Consider the following 21,656-nt stretch of genomic DNA (forward strand, 5'->3'; position numbering starts at 1 on the left):
TCATTGTCCTACTTTTTTTTGCAGTCTGGTGAAGAGAATGTCTAATGTAAAGGAGAAGGTGCTAATGCATGTTGGGAAACCAGGAAATGACCCAAGATAAAGAAAGGATGTCACCTGTTCCACATAATGCCTGGCACATAATAGGCATGCGCCAGCTACCTTTGAATAGACAGCAGCCAGAAGTTCTGCTCTCTGTAGCTCCTTAGGTTCCTTCACTCAGTGAGACCTGCCCTCAGTTGGGAGAGTAACAGAGACTGACTCCTGTTGCTGCGGGAAGGTAATAATGAAGGGAACAGGGGAAGGAGCATGGGATCCTCGTAGCCCTGAGGCCCCTATCTCTTTTTATCGAACATACACGTAGTGAATGCACGTATTGTCCAGATACCAAATATGCATTGGTTTGGTCCTATATACCCACTCAGTACCATGACAGTTTTTGTCCAGGTGTCTGAAAATTGTAAGTCATTTTTGTTGGGCATAATTAAAACAAGAGGAAACTATGTGTTGGAAATGGAAATTGGATATGAAGTGGTTGGCAAAATAGGAATAGAGGTTTTTGTAGTGAAGCCCTGGGTAATCTTTCCATGAATCTGTGGTCTCTATTTTGCTGGCTTCTTTCTTTCATTTATCATCTGCCATCATGGATCTTTCTGAATCAGTGCTATGTTATGAGAAAGCATGTGCGTTGAGAATCAGGCTGCCTACTAATTATAGTGAAATTTAGCTATACTTGATCCAGAATATAATTTTCTTCTTCTGATGTGGCTCCTGTATTTACTCTCTGCTATACTATATATAGAAGAACAGATCTAGGAATGTCATCCCTTGGCTGCAGTGCTGGCTTTGTCCTCTTGTCCAGAGAACTCTTCAGGTGCCTATCTGAGAGAGAGAGGTTGCCAATCCTGGGCCTGTTCTGATAGAACACAGAGTTGTCCAGGGTAGTCTCCTCAAAAGCCTTGCATGATTCCCCTTCTATGGAATAAAGTCTGAGTTCCTTGAAGATTCTTCAAAATCCCAGCATCTTCTCTGACCAATTCCTTCCCACACACAACTGTTCTTTAACCTCACTTGTCACATTAGAGTGAAAGTGCCATGAAGATAGGGACTCTACCTGTTTTGTTCGCTACTGTACCTGCAGTGACTAGATTTCCCTTCTTCCATCAGCACTACCACCACCATTCCACCGGCCAAGACCATATTCATGCTTCAGAAGCATAACACCTATGTCTCTTTCATGAAGCCAGCCTCAGATTCCTCAGACATGATGGATTTTTCCCTTGTGTGTTACTGGCATGGTTTTTGTACTTCTCTTACATTACTGCCATGGACTCCCTAGTATCTTAATTGGTTTTTATCTTTGATTAGATAATTTGTTTCTTGAAGGCTCATTATCCCTGATTTCTGACCTCACTCAACTATTTTAAGAGAGGTGAATAGATACTCCTGGCTCTTAAGAGGTACTCAATAAATATTTGTTGAATGAATGTACTATATAGTTACAAGGAGTTACTCTTTCCCTGGTTTGATGAGGTTGGCTCAGGTTTGGAGGAAAGGTGCCAGGCCCCACTACTCAGTGGCGTAGTAGATACTCTGAATTCTCTTAAAAATTGGTGTGTTCTCCTTATCTCCTAAGCAACACTGTATGCAACTGTGGCTCTCTAAAGTGCTTTGTAGGTAGTAAAATTAAATACATATTTGTGAGTTGATTGATAAACCTTTTTCTTCTGATCTTACCCTTTCCAAGCTACGGTAAACTAACTGGTGCATTATAGGTAAATTCTATCCAGGCATTACACTCTTATCTTACTTCCCGAAAGTTTACCCCAGTGAACATCTCAGTTTGAGAATCAATCATTTCTCAAGAGTAATTCTTAAGAATAAAGCATAAATGCTTGCTTGATTGATTTTGGGCCAAAATCAGTGCCTTTTGGTTGGGAGGTGCTGTTAGGTGCTGCCTGTAATACAGACAGGGCTAAAAGGAACATCCACTTTGGGACCCAGCTTGAGTCAGATCCAGGTTCTACCACGTGGGCAAGTCACTTCGTCTCAGTCAGCCTCTCTGAACTTACTGTTTTCTTTCCTGAAAATACAGGGGTAATTATGCCCACCGAATAGATTGTTGTGAAGGGTAGACGAGGTATGTGTGCAAAGTGCCCAGCTCAGCATCTGGAAAATTAGGTACTTAATAAATGTTAGCTGCTGTTATTCCCCTTTCCCAGTTTTTGTTTTTGTTTCTGTTTTTCTCATGCTGGGCTGCTGCTGATGTGGTGCTATCACCGGACATGGCCTTTTCCTGGAGAGCAGTTCTGAGCCGTGGCTTCTTTCCCATGCCCCTCCTGGCACGTCTGCCCGCGGCTCACACCCACGGTCATTTTTTTACCCTTTATCTTCTGTTCTACTTCCCCCTTGAATGAAGTCAAGGGTCCAGAAGCTAGTGTCACCTCTGGTACTCCATATTCTTGCCCCACCCCCCCAACGCCCCACAACTCCCAACCGCTGAAGCGATCAACGCCACCTGCTGGAGGACTAGATTTTCTTTGTTCAGAGATTGAGATCTAGAAGGCCATCCCCCCGCCCCCTCCTTATTCTAGCTGGAGTCCACGTTACAGCCTATGACTTCTTTTCCTCTTTCCTCCTCTTGAGCCTGCATCTTTGAGAGGGAGGAAAGTGAAATAATGCCAGACTCTGAGTTAGAAAGCACACTGTTCTTGTCACCTGAGCCTTGGTTACCTCACTTTACTTCTCTGAGTTGTAGTTTCCTTATCTGTAGAATGGGAATAATAATTCCTGAATTTTGGCCTTCCCAGATTATTATTATAAGATAAAGGATGCAGAAAGCTTGATGAACTAAAGTGCTATTTGGACGTCAAAAGGTATTCCTACTCTCCTACCTCATTTATTTATCCAGGCCGGGCCAGGCTTGGAGGGGAGGGGCGCCAGACTCCATGTGTGCTTCCTCACTTTCCCAGGACCCTGGCCTATCTCAGGGGCAGAACCTGGTGAGGCTCCCCAGCCCTTATATCCTGTGATGGGCTTCCATGATCTTGTCATCCGGAAGGTGCAGCACCTTAAGCCAAACCAGCTGTTTGCCAGCTCTCACCTGCCCCCAGCCATGGTTCCTACTGCTTGGTAATAGGGGTCTGGGAAGCTTTGTTCCCCTCTCCCTACTCCACTGGAGACTTCAAGAAAGAATTTTGGTCTAATCTCTCAAAACTTTGACTCACCTGCTGTGGACACACGGCTAGACTGTCAGAACATTCTGGGAGTTCTCTGAAATGACAGAATAATACTTGTAGCTATTGCAGAGTGCCTGGCACTTAGTGCCTGGTAATTAGTATTTATCTTGTTTAATCCTCATAGCATCTTTTGAAGTAAGTATTTATTATTTCCAGTTTACTGAAAAGAAAACTGAGGTTCAAAAAAGTTAAGTCTCTCTTCCAAGTTACACAGCTATTAAGTGGCAGCTGGAATTTGAACTTTATTCTGTCTTCTTCCAAAATCGTTGGCGCTGACCACTGTACCACGAGGCCTGCCACTGATCTGTAGAGGAGGGGCCAGCCATGTGCTTCAGAGGAAAGCTCAGGAGATTTCCAGTCATCCAGTCTGCGTGCAAACCCCAGCCCTGCCCGTGTGACCCGGGGCAAGCGGCTTTCAGCTTCTGGAGCCGCAGATGCTGCCTCCTTACATCCTCACCAGGGACATGCGGCATACGTGCTCTTCTCATCTCCATTTTACATGCGAGGGGAGTATGCCTCACGAGATAAAGTGACTCCCCCTAAGTTACAGAACAGTAATCGGAAGTGGCAGAGCCAGAACTCTAGTCTGGGTCTAACGCCTGGTTCGGTGTTCTGTCCCTTCTTTCTCACAGCCCGCTCCTAAGACCTGGTGTAGCACTCAGGCCAGCCAACAGCTCCGGCGTGCTGGTTGGGAGCCTGTATGGGGAGGCAGCAGCCGTGCCTCTTCAACACCGTCTCGTTCTTCTCCCTTAATCTCTCCTTCTTAGAAACCTTACTGAGGCAGTATAAACATTTGAAATTCAAGGAAAAGGTTATGCGTTGCTTAAAAACTGCTTGAAGCCCCACACAGAAGCCTAGGAAATCTGCTGCCCATCTTTTGTGTGAGTTTGTGTTACTACTTTGGCAGCACGGTGTGGTGGTTACAGCTTGGAGAAAGTTCTTTCTGGGCTCTTCTCCTTATCATTTTAATCTTACAAGGTTGTTGTGTTGGAGTTGATACATACCAAGGGCAGCAGCTGGAGCCGTGCTAATTGATGGCAGCAGTTTTCCCTGGCAGCGGCCTCTGCTAGAAACCAGAGCAGGAGTCCAGGGTCCTGGAGCTCTCACCCCCTTATTCTGTGACCTCAGGCATGTGAGGCACTGTCTTCAGGTAGACTGGGTGACCTCTCAGGACTCCTTTCACCTTTAATATCCTGTGCTTTTTAAAAATAAAAGTAAGGATGCTTGGGTTTTGTTTTTTTTTTTAATCTAACTGGACAGAATTATATGAAGTAAAAAGTAAAAGACTGCATTCTTTCCCCCATTCATTCATTCCTGAGGTAACATGTTGCCAGTTTGTGTCCTTTCCATTGTTTTCTGTATATATATACTATACAGAAGGTGTATATATATGTTATACGCATTATATGTGTATATAGGTTATATATACGCATATAAAAAACATATATTTAATATACACGATATATATATTATACGCAGTATATACAGAATGTGTATATATATATTATACACATGTGTATATATATATATTGCGTATATATTATATGCACACATTATACAGTATGGTCAGCACCCCAGAATCTAGAATACATACTATATTATGACTTGGTCCTTTCACCCATTTGGGGCATTTTGTCTTGTTATTACTTGAAGACTTATTCTTTTTTTTTTTTTTTTTAAGATTTTTATTTATTTATTTGACAGAGACAGTGAGAGAAGGAACACAAGCAGGGGGAGTGGGAGAGGGAGAAGCAGGCTTCCTGTGGAGCAGGGAGCCCGACACGGGGCTCAATCCCAGGACCCTGGGACCATGACCTGAGCCGAAGGCAGACGCTTAACGACTGAGCCACCCAGGCGCCCCTTAACTTATTCTTTTTAATTAATGCTTTATAATTTATTAAATGGTCCCCTATTGATTATATGTCATGATACTTTAAAGCAAATGTACACATGCAACATTGCTTTTAAATTTTCTTTTCAGGAAAAGAAGAAAAAAAAACATAGAGACAGGAAGTCGTCTGACTCTGACAGCTCAGACTCTGAGAGTGACACAGGCAAGAGGGCAAGGCACACATCAAAAGACAGCAAGGCAGCAAAGAAGAAGAAGAAGAAGAAGAAGCACAAGAAGAAGCACAAGGAGTGAGAGTGGAAAGAGTAGAGGGGGTGGTTGAGAGAAGGAGGAACCAGGGGCCTTGTGTCTTGAAGCCCTGGCTTCCTGAAAGACTCAGTAGTGCGAGTATGGCCTCCCACCCCACTGACTTCTCACCCATGGGAGATGACTTCCCCTAATGCAGCAGGCAGGTTTGGGAGTTAGATGTCAAAGCATCTGCCTGAATGAGTTGTTAACTTATCATTCCTGGTCCCTTTGCAAGTGACCCCTGCAGCTCACCCATTCATTCACACAACTTCCTTCATTCGGCAGGAGGTCCTATTACCCTCTCCAGCTGCCACTGCCAGAGCCAGATTCCTGCACAGGAGTCCAGGCTGCAGCCACAGGTCCTGCTGTGGAGGCAAGTCTGGCTGTAGTTGGAGAACAGGGATGGGCCTTCCCTGTTGGGTCTGCCCTGGGCTGATTGGTGAGCGATCCCTGTGGCATCCAACACAGGGGCCGAGGGAGACGGGCAGGATGAGGGAGAACATGGTAAGAAGTGGTGCTCACTTTTTCCATTCCCCCTAACATGATTCCACCGTGCTACAAGTGACAGCCAGAAAACCATTGTTTGCAGTGACTGAGCTTGTGTGTGACATTCTGCCAGACCACTGAACCAGATAGCTCAAGCCAAGATCATTGCTTTACTTTGTATTTACTACTGTGTGAGTCAGTTGGTTTCACTTCAGGTCTCTGCTTAAATTCCTGGCACTAAATGGAAGTGTGTTTGGTTTTAAACTTGCTGAATGTTCTTATTGCTATAATCCCTCTTCCTGGGTAATTTACAGACTTGCAATCACTGAGTCTGCATTAGTTGACAGAAAAACATTTAATATATTACCTCAGACCTTGGAGAGAGGCCCAGCTGAGGTACAGAGCCAGAGGCACCAACAGGTCACGGCCTTCTTAGGAGATCACTTATAAGCCCTCTCTTCTGTAATGATTAGATGATCTCTTACCCCAGAGCTGATTAGAGAACCAGTAGAATTTGTAACCATGAATGGGCCAGGGCATAGTATGGCGGGAGCTTAGCAGTCATCTTGGCCAGTGGGCATTGGTTCCCACCACCAAGGCACAAGCCTGCATCCTGTGTCCTGAGCCTACATTCTGGAAAGACAGACCACAGCATCCCACAAAGAGCAGCTTTCCAAACCCAAGGGCCTGCAGTGCAGGATGGGCCTGAGGTGACAGTTTAGTAGCCGAACCCGGGGAAGCCCTGCCACTGATTGATTATCCCACGTTGGACTAACTCCTATGGCCGTGTGGAGGAGCAGTGTAGAGGCAAGGTGTAGGAACAGCTGTTTTGTTACTGAGCGTGTCAGGTGACCAGCTACTGCTGCCCCTGAGACTGTCCGTTTCAGTCTCTCGTCCAGGGCTGCCTCTGAGTGACCTTCAGGCAGTCGTTTCTGCCCGCTGTCTGACACACAGGGAAACCGAGACTCCCAGAGTCATGTCACCAAAGGCAAAAAGGCAATTTGGTGACCTTGGCTCTGCTTTATTGACCTTAGCGCACCCTTTGGATGCAGTTAAAAAAACAAACATAACACAATGGGAGGCGGAAGTGGACCCAGGCTGGTGCCACCTGACCCCAGAAGAAATTTCCCCAACCCAACCAAGGTGGATTTATATAAAATGCTGGAGGACAAAATGAGGCAATCCGGTGCTGAGTCCAGGGCTAGCTGACTGGCAGAGGAGCAGACAGTGAAGGAGTGGGCAGGTCATGCCTCTTTCTCATAAGTACGAGTGCAAACTGTACTTCCATGGGTAAGTGTCTGGAAGGAAAGACAGAGCCAGATTAGGGGTGAGGGCACCGAAGGTACCGGGGCAGTCTCCATTCCGATGGGGAAAGCCTCTCTATCCCAGTAGTCTTCATTTACTGACCCCCTACTATGTGCCAGGTACTTTACATGTATTTTTTTCTAATACTTACACCAAGCTTTTCATTTAGTTAGGCACTCAATTCCTCTGTTAGAGTTGTGAGAAAATGAGCTGTGAGAGGGGAAGTGACTTGGTCAGCATCCCAGGCTGTCTGTCTCTCTCCCTCGCACCATTCCTCTAGTGCCTAAGATGGTGCATGGCACGTCGTAGACAAATAGGTGAACAAGAATGTCCAGAGACTCTTGGGGAAGGGCTGTCCTAGGCTACCAGCTCTCCATCCTTCCCTGACTTAGGCTGGTGCCGGAGCCAGAGGCTTGAGCTATCATCTGTCTAGTCTGGCATTGTGGAGCCAGGCCCATGGCCTCACCAGAGTCCCACTGCTCAGTGAGTATCTGGTCCTGCAGTTCACATGCCCACCAAAGCTAGACACCTCATTCTTAACTCTGCACGGACCCCTGCTCATGGTGGTGCAAGAATACAGGGAGCAGGGTACAGTGACCCAAGAAGGTCTACAGTGAGACGCTGGGGTGAAAACCTGAGGTCCTACAGAGTTAGGAGACAGAGACCACAGGGGTTGCTACCTCTGCCCCGGATCTGGGGCTGTTCAGTCATGGCTACATTCTTCTAGTGAAGTCCCCAAGTCCCTAAACAGACTGATGTGCCAGCCTGGTTGTCCCTTCCTACCCAGGCTGTCAGGTAGTGCAGTAGGTCCGGCATGCTAGACACTGAGAGGCAGTGGGGCTGGAATGAGGCGGAAGGGACTGGACTGTCATTGCCCCACCATCACCAGCCTGTCCCTGCCCAGAGGCTTTCTAGGTGGCAGCACAGTCCCAGGGAGGAGAGGGGATTAGGAGCCTAGGATCCAGTTTGGCTCTGCTTTCCACCTCTCCCGGGATGGGGCAAGGTGGCAACACAGAGGAAGAGACTAAGGCTGTGAAGCACCTGTGGCAGCCCTCTCCCTCGCCTCTATGATGCTTGGTGCTCTGCATCACGGTCTCCTGCTACCCTAGCAGCCCATAAGGTTGGTGGTGGTAATGCCCATTTCACAGTGGGAGTTGGAAGGTTACTTGTCTGAAGTCATGTAGCCTTTAAGCTGAGATTTGAAACCAGGCCTGTGTGAGGCCAAAGCTACCACACAGAAAATTCCCACCTAATACCACCCCAGCCCTGCCTCTACCCTCCACTGATCCCAGGGGAAGACCCTGGCTTTCACAACAGGCTCGACTGAAGGGGCAGTAATGGGAACCAACTGGGTGAGGCTCCAAAGTTGTCTTACCAGGATGAGTTTCCCATCAACTAGCTCCCGCACAAGTGTTGTCTCTTGCCCTTCCCACTTCTGCACGTGGACAAGTTTGCCTCCATGCAGCATCACGGTGGACTGTGGAAAGAGGGTAGAGGCCTGAGCTGTGATCTGAGCCAGGATTGAGGGACAAGATGGTGTCTGGTCATTGGGGCCACAGAGGACACCGCCTCTGCCCCAAACTAATGATGGTGCCAGGACCAGAGCTCAGGTGGCCTACTTCCAACCTCGCCCCGCAGGCTGTCTCATTTACCTCTAGCCTCTACTCCATGATTGCCTGGCTGGGGCCTTCAGGTGTTAGGCAAGTAGGGAGAGGCAGGCGGTATGGTGAGCCAGACAGCCTGGCTCTGAGAAGTGCCACTAGCCTTCAGAATGGGCACTTATCCTATCCTCTACATGATACCCACAGCCCTAGCGCCCCTAAGAGATAGGGGCATGTACCATCCTACATCCCTGGGGAATATTGAGGAGGAGGAGTCCTCAGACTCTCCAGCCTAGTGGTGATCACACATAATGTCTAACAGACCTTGGGGATGGAAGGTATTGGAAAATGAGACTTCCCACTTTGTAGTCCTACCTCTTCTTGGTCCACATCATGTGACCCCTTCAGCTGACAAGTAGACAGCAACTGCCAGGTCCAGGGACCGGGTGCCCTTGGAGTGTTCCAAAGCCCTGGTCAGATGCCCACTCAGTCTTCTGGGCTCTGCCAGCCTGCATCAGCTGGTTCTCATTTGGCAGCTCTCCCGGATCTTTTTTCTTTAGGAATTTGGGGGCTCTAGGTCAGGCTAGGGGACCCTGGCTGAGCAGGGTTGAGTAGGAGAATGTGAGAAGGCTGTGTTTATGTTTGGGGCAGCATGAGGAATGGGTGTGCATCCTTGCTACCACTTTACTCTTCATGCCCACCCCCCAAGCTTTTTGCCCACTCAGATTATTTTTAGCTTAGGCATCCCAGAGCTCTACTGTTTAATGAGGGTTCTTGTCCCCTAAAAAGGTGGTCTAGTCAAGGAGGCAGACACATGTGATATGGCAGCCACCTGTCTCTAAGGTAGGATGACATCTTTGGGCACCAACCCAGCTCTGCTGCCAGTTTCCTCCACAAGGAGACCAGACCCTATCCTCTCTGTCCTGGGGCAGTTGTGAGGAAGCAGAAACAGCTCAGGGGCAAACTGATAGGGTCTGCTGGAGGATACTGCTATAGGGACCGTCTTTAGCGGTCAAAGTCCCTTAGTTCTGTCTCTGCCATGCCTGGCCCAGGGGCTAGGAGGCCTGAGGCAAGTAGCAAACACAGAGCCACCACAGGGTGACAAGCCCTGAGACTGGAGGTAGATGTCCCTTTCCTCCTTGGGAGGAGAGGGGCTAAGGCTTGGTGAGAAGACGTACAAACACACCTTAGACAATGCCCTATCCAGAACAAAGCTTTTCCTGCCTGCGGGCTGATAGAATTGGAAATAGTTCCTCAGGCTCACTGGCCAAGCCTGGGAGGTGGAAGCTGGAGAAAAGGAAGCATCTGAGTAGGTCTCCACCTCTTGTCTCTAGCTGCCTCCTTTGCTGCTGGAGGCCAGCATGACCTACTCACTCAGGGAAGAGCTCTGAATTCTCCTGGGCATTGTTCCTAAAGTACTTGAGGTCACAGCCATGGCCACATAACTCTCCCGTCTATGGACTGGAAAGAAACCCAGAGCTCTTAAATGCCGTGCACAACGTCACCCAGCTGGAGCTGGAATCGACACTGAGGTCAGAAGAACATCCTGACTCTGTGTTGCCCACTCCCAGAGGCACCAGATAGTCCCCTAGGAGGCAGGGAGGAAAGCATGAGGACAGGGCTAGCGTGCTCCTAGCATAGCACCTGGGACATCCCCATACTGCACAGGCTTTATGCACCTTTTTCATTTCAATCCCCCCACATCACCTGCCCCTCAGGGTACAATAATAGGGTGCCAAGTCTCAAAGGTCTCGTAATCCCCAGACCCCCTTATATGACTCACCTTGACCTTCCTGTCATCTGCTGTTGTCTCATCGAACTCCACCCCTAGCTTGAAGCTGATCTCTGTGTTCTTGAAGGTGCTGTGTGTTTTTATGATGATAGTGTCCCCATTCACTTTGATGACTGTGGTAGGCTTGGTCACATTGGCCACCTGCCTGGTAGTAAAACCCACACCTGAGGGCAGGGGGAGGGTTATTAGCATGAGTAGAGTGGAAAGACAGGGTACGAGGACCTCAGTGAACAACCCTCAGGCCCGGATGTGGGGCAGAGCGAAGAGTATGAGAACTTTCAGAGACTGGCTGTTTTTTACATTGTTTTCTTGTTAGCTCTGTGCAGCGAAGAGACACTTGATTTCACTGGGCAGATGGGAAGTTTAAGGGACAGGCATGCCACAGCAAGTCGTGGCAGATCTGAGGTTAGAACAAGCTACTTTCTGTGTGGTAAGAACTGAACGTGTCTTATCTCATTCAGCCCTTCATTCTCCCTGCAGGCCATGATGCTATTATCTCTACTTCACAGATGCAAAAACTGAGGGTTCAGGCCCAGGCTCACAGGTCTGGAATTGGAACGCAGAACCGTTTGACTGAAGAGCTCATGGAACTGCTCAGCTGTACTGTTTCCCAAGGCTGGAGCACAGGGCTCCCTCCCAGGGCACCTGAGCAGCTTTCCAGCCACAGGCTGAGGAAACAAGAGAAATGTGGACTTCGCCTTCCAAAGCCTGAGGGTCAGGTGTTTCCCACCTTTGGAAGTTTTTGCCCTGAAACCCACTGGTGCACCTGTCCCCTCTGTATGGCAGCAAGATATTTTCAAACCCCCTTCTCCATGACCTAGGTAGGAGGCAGGCAGAAGGGAGTGTGTGTCCCAGTGTACAGATTTAGGAGAGGCCTGAGTGCTAGTGCAGTCAGGACTCCAATCCAGGTCTCCTGGCTCCTGGTCTGAGGCCCTATGGGTACTCCCCGACTGACCAAAGCATGGCTTCCCTGGGTGCTGGGCAAAGCCCTCCCTGAGTGTCCTGCAAGAGTGTGAAACAAAGAACTCCAGCAAAGCCTTAACCCCTTCAGGTTACAGCCTCCAACCTCCCATCACGACGGCCTGCCCTTCTGCCCGCAGCAGCAGTGGTGAGCTGTCTTGCAGGGCAGAGGCGAGGCGGGAACAGCCTAGTGTGGGGAGGTGGTGTGCCAGCCGACACTGCACTTGCTGGAAGTGAGGTGTGGCCTGTTCAGGTTGTTTCACTTAATGCTCCTAACACCTAACAGCCCTGAACAGTAGGTCTTATTATCCTCACTTTACAAATTAGGCTTGGAGAGAAGTGACTTGCCCAAAGTCAAAGAGTGAGTGATAGACCTGGATACGAATCTAGGCTCCAAAACTTGTTCACTCTTCCTCCTGGGCCATTCTCCCGGCGTGTACTTCCTCCCGCGCCGAGGCCACCAGGTGTGCCTGTGCTCACTGGTACTAACTAGGCTGGGTCTGTCTGCCCCCTGAGGACCCTTGGTCTAAAACTAGAGGGGTGAGGGCAGCTTCTGCCCTGCCCGGTCAGTAAGGGACCTGGCCTTAGCCCCTGTGAGTCAGGCTGATCCCATTCCCCAGAAGAGAGCAGGGTCTTGTCACCATGCAAGGAGCTCTGTTTGCTTAGGACCTACCCAGAGGTGTGGTGTGTTTGAGAAAGGAAACCACTGTGGGGTGAGTGAGGGACTGAGCCAAGAGAAACTGAGACCAAAAATGGGGCTGATGATTTTGGAGGCTCAGAAAGAGCTGGGTTCTACTTAAAAATGAAGTGGAAGCTATTTACAGAGAGAGCTGAGGATGGTCTTTTCTCCCCTGTGGACCTCTCATCCTTTCCATCTGTGTATGGAGAAAAGCAGGATGATACATTCTCAGCCCTGTAGCCCAAATCTGCCCCTTATTTGGGGCAAAATAAGGGAACAAGTGTGGTAAGGATGTTGCGGCTCACTTCAGGGACACAGGTCTTCAGTTGGAATGTCAGCTATGGGAGGCTTGGGGGGAGGGGCTAACTCTGGGCATCCCAACTTCCCAACAGCTGCCCAGGGCCCACTGCTCCAAGAATGGCTACTTTCCTGGAGTCAGTGGGCATAGTACCCAGCATACTATGGTGGGGCATGAGAGCTTTGACCTCAAGAGCCAACACTTGTCCCTATTTCAGGAAAGGGTTAGGAATAGAGGGGAGAGATGGGTCCCCCACCCCTTATTTGGGTACCTGCCAGAATCAGCCCCCCTTCCCTGGTAGGAAGGCATGGAACGTAGCTCAGCTATGAACAATATTCTGGTTTCCCTGTCTCAGCCTGGGAGGCTGGGATAATCTCATAGCGGGGGATTTAAGAGAAAGGGTATCCACCTTCTCCATCTAAGCCCGTAGTAGGAGGGAAGGGCTGAGGTCAATCATTAGCTAAGCAGTTCCTACCACTCCCACCCCCAAGGTCCATAGTGGAAACTATTCTGGGTTACACATCTAGAAATCTAGGTTTTCATATTAGCTCTGCTGTGGGATTGATCTGACTAGTTTCTACTCTCTCTGGGTCTCAGTCTCCCCATCTGTCAAACTAGGCAAGGCATGGGGGATCTCCAAGGACCTCAGGTATAAGGACTCGAATCTTTATTCTTCCCCATTGTTGGAATGGAAGAACCCTTTAGCAGATCTAGGCCTTGCACCAGGACCCTGCTGCACCTGGGAAGTCTAGTGGTTTTCTCCACCAGACGGCTCCCCAACAAGTGGCTGAGCCAGCAAGTGATGGGTCCTCCCACCCCGCCCTACTACTAGGCTTACTGACAGTGATTAAAGCCTGGTTACACACCACTGCAGGACGACGTCAGAGACTGCATGGTGAAAGGGCATCCTCCGGCAACCATCCTTTCTCTAGTTCAACACGGAGGGGCAGGGGTTGTTGCTAACTGTGCGGGGCCCCTATCTCACCTTCTCCTCATATCTCATTCCCCCGCTGTTCCCCTCTCTTCCCATCTCCCTCCTCCTAGGAGTTTCTGCTGCTTTATGCCATAGTACACTCCCCATCCGCCCCATTCCTTTTCTGTAGTCACACTTTCTAATCCCTAAACCACCCATGTTCCTGCTTTTTTCCTCCTCCAGCTAGCCTCCCACCTTCTGCAATGGATGCTCCCTTTTTACACAAACCCACCTCTCTCCAGATACTATGTATACCCCCTCTTCCTCGAAAGCGCCTCCGTGCCCCAGCATGGACCGTGCCCCAACATCGACCTGCACATCTTGCCTCCTTGCGCCTCCCTACCTGGGAATCCTTCTAGCCAGGTTCAGACCAGAAAGCCCCCTTCCAACAGGCCTCGCGTGCCCTAGCCCAGGCTGCCACCTTCTCCGCGTCCCCTTGCTCCCCCACCTTGAGCAGGAGGGATGCAGTAGCCGTACGGGGTACTAGCCAGGGCCCGAACGCTGTGCAGGGCTGCGCACGCGGCCAGGCCCTCTCCAGCCCAGTATCCCCGAGAAGCGCTCACCAATTGACCTCATGTAGTCATCGAAATTCTTGCTGTCCACTAGCTTCCAGGTGCCCACGAAGGCGTCCACCATGGTGAGGCTGGGCTAGGCGAAGAAAGCAGAGGCGACAGAACCGGCGTGCAAGGACTCTGGGACCCACGGTTCCCAGCCCGCGCTGCCGCTTTAAATAGCCCTTGTATCACGTGGTGAGGCGTGGCCCACACCCCCAGCTCCCGAAATAGGAAGCCTCGGGCTGGCGCTCACCAGCCCCGAGCTGGCTGCCCATCCCCCGCGACCCGCCGAGGGGGAGGGGGCAGCCAGAGGCTCCGAGCTCGCCTGCGTCAGCGCGGGGGCCCGGCCTCCGAGTCCCTGCCCCGCGCTGGCAGGACCAGCATGCTCCCTTCCCTGGCCTCAAGGCGCTCTTCGCCATCTGAGAAGGAAGCAACTGGGGGCACGGTGCTCGCGAGGTGGGGCGCGCGCCACCGACACCTTCGTCCCCCAGTGTATCCCCGAGCTTGGGGTTAGAGCAGAGATGAAAGACAAGGAGAAAGGAAACGCCCTTGGGCTGATGCCCACGCCGGGAAAGCTGTGGCTGACTCTTCGTGGCGCAGGCATTGGTCCTCATTCTGCAGGTGAGGAGTCCAAGGCTCAGCGGGGAACTTACAAGGTCGCAGGAAATAAGGCGAGGGTTCACTGGAGCCCAGATTGCAAGTCTGGTCTAGGTGGCCTTGGAAGCCGAGCTCCCCCGCCACTCCCCGCTTGCCGGTGACCGGAAGAGTCACCAGGGGCACCGTGGGCAGCTGAGCTACCCCTGTGCCCTCCGCCTGCGTGGGGCGAGAGCGTGACCCATCCCGCCGTGCCCTTCCCGCCCCGCACGTGCTCGCCCCTCCCTGTGGAATGTCTCCTGCGCTCGCCTTTCCGCCTGCAGTGCCCCTCCCCGCCCACCTTGCCAACGCTTCGGGCTCCTCTGACCTCTACGCCGGGCTCGGAGCATTTCATCAGGTCATTTCCCCCTTCCCCTCCTTCAGAAATTCTGGCCCTCCAGCCAGCTCTTCCAGGCCCCGGGGCGACTCCCCACCTGCCGCCCTTCTCTGACCTCTGCACACCTGCAAGCAGCTTGCACTTTCACGGAATGTCACTCACCTCCTTGAAAGACCTCCCGTGTGGTTGACGCTTTTCAAAGCGCTTTTAATAGTAAGATCACCTTGTATTGGTATTTATTTCTTGCTGACGGCTTTAAGTACATTTTCGCATTGAACTTGCGGAACAAAGTCCACGAAGTAGGTTTTATAACTACTGTTTTACAGATGAGCAAACGGAAGCTTGGAGGAGCCCATTCATTTCTTAATCCAGCAATTATTGAAGCACCTACTTTTTGCCAGGCCTTGGGCTGGGCTGAGGAGAGACAACCATGCATGAGACACACACTCACATTGCTCACTTTTGGGTAGACAGACACAAAACTAGTGTGAATCTGAGGGAAGGCCTGTCCTGATCTAGCAGCTCAGGGGAGACTTCCCAGAGGAATGAGGGGTAAGCGAATGCCTAACAGATAGGAGGCTCTGCGTAAGGGTGTCGTGCCCAAGAGAACCTCAGCCAGCAGAGGTCCACGGTTGCGGGGGGGGGGGGGTGCATCTAGGAGCCACAGGCTCACTAGCCCTGGGGTCCTGCCAGCTCATTATCCCACTGACCCTCCTTCTTGGGCCTCTGTTTCTCACCTATCTTTGAGTTTCTGGGAAGAAGCCAGGGAGGAAGAGCCCTCTCTTGCCCAAGGTCCTGGTTCTTTGGGGCAGGTCCACTTGACAGAAGACAGGGGCCTATTTCTGCCAAAGCTGCAGGGACAGGCCTTAGGGCTGGGCATGGAGCCCTGGTGACCTCATTGCCCGAGCAGGTGCAAGGGAGGGTTGGGGGAGAGAGTGGGATGGTTCCTAAGTCAAAGTTACAACCTTTAGACGCTGAACCTCCTCTCTCAAGGACTGAGTAGCTGGAGACCCAGGGGCCAGAGCTGTCTCCCTCCATGGTCCTCACGATGCCGCCGGGGAGAGCTGGGGCTGGGGTGGGTAGCTGTGGGCAGGTAGATCTGTGTGCCAGTTCTGATTCCCTGGGGTACTCACTTTGTGGCTGTGGGCGATTCCCTTAAGCCACTGTGAGTCTCTGTTTCATCTTGAAAATGGAGGTAATGACAGTATTTACCCCTTAGAGGGGTATGTTTGGGGATCAAATGAGATAATGCATTTTAAAATGCTGAGCATGGTGGACCTCATGCTCACTGCCACTGCTGTTACTGTTCCCCTTATCCACGGACAGTGCAGGGGTCTCAGACCTGCTCTCAGCCCTGCCCCTCACCTGCTGGGCCCCCCACAGCAGATTGCTTGCCTTCTCTAATCCTCAGTTTTCTTACTTCCAAGACAAGATTAGAACCTGCTGCAATGGTGAGGAAGGGACTGCAAAAATCTTTGGGAGGGTTGAGGGGGACACTGCTAGAGAGTCCTTGTGACCCCTCTCTCGGGCCCTGCCTCCGGGGAGCAGCATGGAGACAAAGCCCAGACCCACTAGCCTTGCTGCCCTACCCTCATCCCCCCACCACGCCCAGACCTGGGTCACCGAAGTTGACTTCTAAGCCACACCCTATCTGCTTTCCACTGAGCTTTCATTCTTCTCCCTCCCAAGTGTGCACAGCTTCTCATCCCTCTCATTACCTGCATCCTCCTTGCCCTGTTCTCCTCACCGCCTTTGGGGAACGAGGGGCAAGGGGAGGGAACTCGAGCCCTTCCCTTTTCCTGCCTCTCTCTCTCTTGCACACGCGTTCTCTCTCTCTTACACCCTTGGCAGATCCAGATGTGAATACATCTGGCAGGCGGCAGGACCAGTCCCTGCCAAGAGCCAAGAGCAGCATCTCCCCAGCCCTCGCCCTGTGGTGATGTCACTGTTCTGTGTTTCCATGGCAACCACAGGCTGGGAAGATGGAGAAGAGGAGAGCTGAGTAACCATGAGAGAGCCAATGAGAGGGGCCAGCGGCACCGGGTGATCCGTGGGGCCATGGGGCGGGGTGGCGGGGTGGCGGGGGGGGAGCACGAGGAGGCCTACTCAGCATCTCCAGCTCTTCCCTGGACCCTCCCTGCCATCTGGACGCCTCCAATAGGGGATGTGCTGCTGGCATGGGGAGAAATGTGGGAGGTAGAGGCCGAAGAGGCTGAGCTGGAGCCTCCACTGACCCAGGGACATAGAGCCCCCCGGCTTTGCCCCTTCAGGGCCTAAGTCTGTGGATGCTGACTGCCCACACCCCACTCCACCCCCAGTACCTGCATCTGGAAATTTTTTCTTTGGATGGTAGTGGTGGTGCGGCTCTCTGCCATGGAATGAAGTTCTTAACCCTTCCCTCCACACCCCCCACACCCTCCCCGGGTGCATGATGGGTTCAGAAGCAGCATCTTTGAAAAGAAGCCTGGTTCTACGTCCCAAACCAAGTGAGTCTCACTCCAGAGCCCTTAAAGCTAGAGAGGAGACAGATTCACTCACTCATTCACTCATTCATTTATTCATTCAATATTTCGTATACTCATTCATTCATTCAATAATCCATATACTCACTAGCCACTTACTAGCTAGAGACTAGGAGCCAGTCCCTTCCCCTTCCTCTCCTTTCCTCCCAAATGGAGGGAGGCCATCTACTCTCAGGGTTGACATGAGGATTAAAAGAGGTAACATCTGGAAGCCTAACATACACAAATACTCAATGAAGGGTGATTCCTTTCTCCCTCTGGGTCTCACCAGGGCAGTTGTTCCAGAGATACACCTGAATGAGCCAAGGTCCTTTGAGACATTGAACGAATAGCAAAGGATCTAAGTCTGTCTCTGTCTCCTCACTTAGGTCACTGAGCGCCTATAGAGACCTCAGAGAAGTTTCCACATCTCTCCCTTTCTCTCTCTTTAAATAATCCATCCATTTTACCAATCTTAATTGAGCACCTCCTGTGCCCAGACACTGCTGGGCTCAGTGGGGACCCAGGGGAGAGCCACAGCCCCCGCCCTCCCTGAGCTCACTGTGTAGGGGGATTGCAGCCACCGTGGCAGGAATGCAGTGTTCTTTTTGCCACTAGGAAGTCACTTCCTCTTTCCCCAAGAGTTCTAGCTACTCCGAGGCCAAGGGAACAAATGATGGTAAAAGATAGGGTTTACTCCACACCAGTTTGCTTCTGAGAAGCTCTGCCTGTGGCACCTGCTCCCTGGAAGGAGAACAATGGCTCTCTCTGCCCAGGGAGGAGAGGGGCCAGCTGCGAGTGGTGGGGCAGGCACCTCTGCTTTCCCAGAAACCAGCTTTCCTCCCTGCTGGCAGAGTAAAGGCCAACTCTTCCGCCTTGCTCCATCTGTTTCATTAGTCGAATGTTACTGAAATCCTGTTCCAAGAATAGTGGCTGGCAGATAGTAGGAGTTAATGAATAAATATTGAATGAATGATGGATGACTGAGTATATGGATTATTGAATGAATGAGTGGATGAGTATATGGAATATTGAACGAATAGATGAATGAGTGAATGAGTGAGTGAGTGAATCTATCTCCTCTCTAGCTTTAGGGGCTCTGGGGTGAGACTCACTTGGCTTCCCATCCTGCGCCTTACTTATAGACCAGCAGTGTGACCTTGGGCAAGTCACCATCTCTCTGGGTCTGTATTTCTTTATCTGAGAAAAAAGCACATCACAATTCCCACCCAGCCGGCCTCCCAAGGACTCTAGGAAGATAAGGTAGGATAAGCTTGGGAATGCACTACAAAGGTTAATTGTTTTTCTTCTCAGCCTCCTTCCCAGGAGCCACCTGACCCTCCACAGCCCCCAGGCTCTGGCCCCCACCCCGCCTGCCTCTGCGAGCCCTCCACCCTGCAGGCGCTCTGCCCTTTTGTATCTCAGGCGGGTGCCATGTTTGTGTCTTGTGTTCGCCTAGAGTACTCTTCCTCCCTAGCTGCTACTCCTTTAGTTACTCCTACTCACGCTTCAGCTTAAGAAGCCCCATGCTCCCTATCAGAGCCCTGACCCTGCTTTCATGTGGTCCACTCAGCTCTGAGTCTGCCTTTCCTATTACACCGGAAGCCCTGCAAGGGCCGGGACCCAGTTGGTGTGGCCATCTGCCATGTCCAGAGAGCCTAGTACAGGGCCTGGCACGGATCTGGGGAGTGGACAGTCTCTCCAGAGCAAAGGAAACCACCTGTCCTCTTCAGTGTTCTCTGTTGAAAATTCTGTCCCTGGCCCCCCTTTCCTATGACTCTTAACTTGTCTCCTGCCGAAGTATCCTGTCTTGTATCCTCTTTTTCACTCCATCCCTGAGGGTCATGAGACTGGGTCATCTCCAGTGGGTGGTGTGGCTCCAAGTGCTCCCAGCTGAGAACTGCCCTTCTGGGCACATAGGTGTAGCCAGAATCTCAACTGGAGCTCTCTTTATTTATTTTAAAATTATTATTATTATTTTTTTAAGTAAGCTCTACCCCCAATGTGGGGCTTGAACTCACAACCCCAAAATCAAGAGTTGCATGCTCTACCGACTGAGCCAGCCAGCTAGGTGCCCCTCGCTTTAGGGACAGCTCCATTCCCAGGAAGTAATCAAACCAGACCCCAGACTTGGGGCTGCCCCTGGCTACTTCCCCACCGCTCCTGTATCAAATGAAAAATTTGCCTCTGCAAAACTACAAATAATGTTAGATTAAAGTATAATTAGACAGGGAAACCTAATGTTCATAAAACAGCACCGCACACCACCCTGAGGTGTGGGTGTGTTCATGTACCATGTGACCTGGCACCAAACAGATGGTTCAATGGTCACTCCCCAGAGTTCACTTTATTCAGGAACAGCTTGCTCAAGGTTCTGGAAAGATGCAGGCAGCTCCAGGAGATCTGATGAGCCTGGGTGGTGTGGAGAGCTGACCACTGTGTGTCCTTAGGTGAGGAGAGCTGGTTGGCAAGCCCTGGCAGAGGGCCTGGCAGAGAATGGATCTTGGACTCGGGAGTCTGGGGCCAGGTGTGTTTCAGAAAGCAGGTACACAGTCAAGGCTGTCAACCCGGCTTTGGCTTTTTTCTTTTTTTTTTTTTTTGGACCTGGGATCTTGGGGTTGGCCGGGGCCAGTGGGGGGCAGCATCTGTGGGCTCTGTAGTAAACAAAGACGCTAGATAGGAAAAGGAAGGAAGAACTGGGTGGACTTGGGGATGACCAGGACTGGAGCCTATGGCGAGAGAGTTGCCCTCCTAGAGGTAGGAGGTGGGAAAACCAGGAGATTAGAAGGATGGGACCAGGGTCAGGTTTGATGTCGGATGGGCAATGGGGTTGTTCTGTGCCGGGATAAGAAGAGCCCAGGGTGGTGTCAGGAGCCAAGGTCACTCTCTCTACTTGACGAGTCACTGGATGAGCTGTCAGGAGCCAGGAGGAGGAGGTGGGAAGACTGCAGGGCAGTTTGGAGACATGACACCAGCTGTGAGAACTTGACCGGTCCATCTCTCTGTGCCTGTTTCCTTTTCTGCATGATGGAGGTAGTAATGTCTGCCTTGCAGGGTTGGAGGAAGGAGCCCATGAGATCACGTGCTGTGCAGTGTGGTGCAGAAACTGCTTGCTGTCTTGCAAAGTGCTGGGCACTGGGTTCAGCAGCTTGCAGCCTTGAACGCTTCTAATTCCGACAGTAACCCAGTGATGCAGGTACTTTCGTTCCCATCTCCTGTTTACAGATGAGAGCCTAGGTCTTATTCCACACTGCCCTTCCCCGTGGTAATCTTTGCCCTGCCTTGCTCTGTGACCTTGGGCCGGTCTCTTCCTTGCAGTGACCCCAGCTCCATGGCAGGGGGTTGGGCCAGATGAGCCCTTTAATCCTTCAAGCTCTGGCACTTGGTGCTTCAGGAAGGGAACTTCCAAGTGGGAGAGAGGGTGAGGTGGGGCAAGAACCAGGAGAGGACAAACTTTTCCAGCATCCCCGCTCCAATCCTGTCACCTCCTCAGTGGGTAGGCTGGCAGGCTCCCCTTTGCCCTACAAGCTGTGGGGCCAAGGGAGCAGGTGATGCTCAGCCCTAGCCTGAAATACTCACTGGGCACTGAGGGTCACTGAGGTCTAAGTGCCAGGACTGTCCACTAATAGGCAGGGCCCATCTGCCTTGGCTAGCTAACCCCAGAGGTCAGTAGGGCTGCCTGAGTCATAGCCCTTGGTCTCCACCCCCCCCCCCCACCTCCTCACTCAGCGTCAGTTTATCTGGGGGCCAGGCCTGGTCTGGACCCAGGGATGTGGCTATTTCTAGATGCCCTCCCTGTCTCCTTGGCCTGGGCCTCCAGCCAGCTCAGGACATGCACACACATACATTCTCTCTCTTCCTCTTTCTCTCATTGAACTTGACTGCCACTGGCTTGGTGTCTGGACCCATGGTGGGTACTGACAACCAGCAGATGGCCCAAACTTGGTTCCCACCCTTATAGAGAGAGGGGAGAGGTGGACGTGTTTACAGATGATGACAGTACAGAAAGGCTGTTATTGTCCCACATGCAGACGGCACATGGACCGAGGAAGGCCAGAGCAGGGAGCCACCCACTCAGCCAGGATAGTCAGGAAAGATTTCACATAAGAGGTACCCTTTGGACTAGGTCTTGAAGGATACATAGAGTCTGCCAGGTGTGGGCTC

At 51.4% G+C, this 21,656-nt stretch overlaps 2 protein-coding genes across 7 annotated transcripts in view; one reads left to right on the top strand and one right to left on the bottom strand.

Annotated features, from left to right (window-relative positions):
* ZCCHC17 (zinc finger CCHC-type containing 17) overlaps positions 1-6,138 on the top strand; it is a 63,907-nt gene extending 57,769 nt beyond the window's left edge. For 2 of the 4 annotated variants that reach the window (XM_021684174.2, XM_044914461.1), the window contains exon 8: positions 5,218-6,087. In XM_021684174.2, the coding sequence (XP_021539849.1) occupies positions 5,218-5,379 (162 nt within the window). In that variant the 3' untranslated portion in view covers positions 5,380-6,087. Of the gene's footprint in view, positions 1-5,217 lie in introns of all 4 variants that reach the window. The other 2 variants (XM_021684173.1, XM_044914462.1) reach the window with 2 other exon arrangements.
* A 723-nt stretch (positions 6,139-6,861) lies between these two features.
* Positions 6,862-14,770, bottom strand: FABP3 (fatty acid binding protein 3). Of its 3 annotated transcripts, XM_044914463.1 has the most exons (5): positions 14,675-14,770; positions 14,031-14,115; positions 10,549-10,721; positions 8,540-8,641; positions 6,862-7,157 (listed from the first exon to the last, which is right to left on the bottom strand). In XM_044914463.1, the coding sequence occupies exons 2-5, from the start codon at positions 14,101-14,103 to the stop codon at positions 7,104-7,106; spliced, it is 402 nt and encodes a 133-aa protein (XP_044770398.1). In that variant the 5' UTR covers positions 14,104-14,115; positions 14,675-14,770; the 3' UTR covers positions 6,862-7,103. The 3 variants fall into 3 exon arrangements, with proteins under 3 accessions (XP_044770398.1, XP_021539851.1, XP_021539850.1); XM_021684176.1 differs by lacking the exon at positions 14,675-14,770 and having other exon boundaries at positions 14,031-14,213; XM_021684175.1 differs by lacking the exon at positions 14,675-14,770 and having other exon boundaries at positions 10,549-10,748; positions 14,025-14,140.
* Positions 14,771-21,656: the final 6,886 nt, after the last annotated feature.

Source organism: Neomonachus schauinslandi, chromosome 4 (assembly GCF_002201575.2).
Source record: "Neomonachus schauinslandi chromosome 4, ASM220157v2, whole genome shotgun sequence".
In the NCBI taxonomy this organism is placed as follows: Eukaryota; Metazoa; Chordata; class Mammalia; order Carnivora; family Phocidae; genus Neomonachus; species Neomonachus schauinslandi.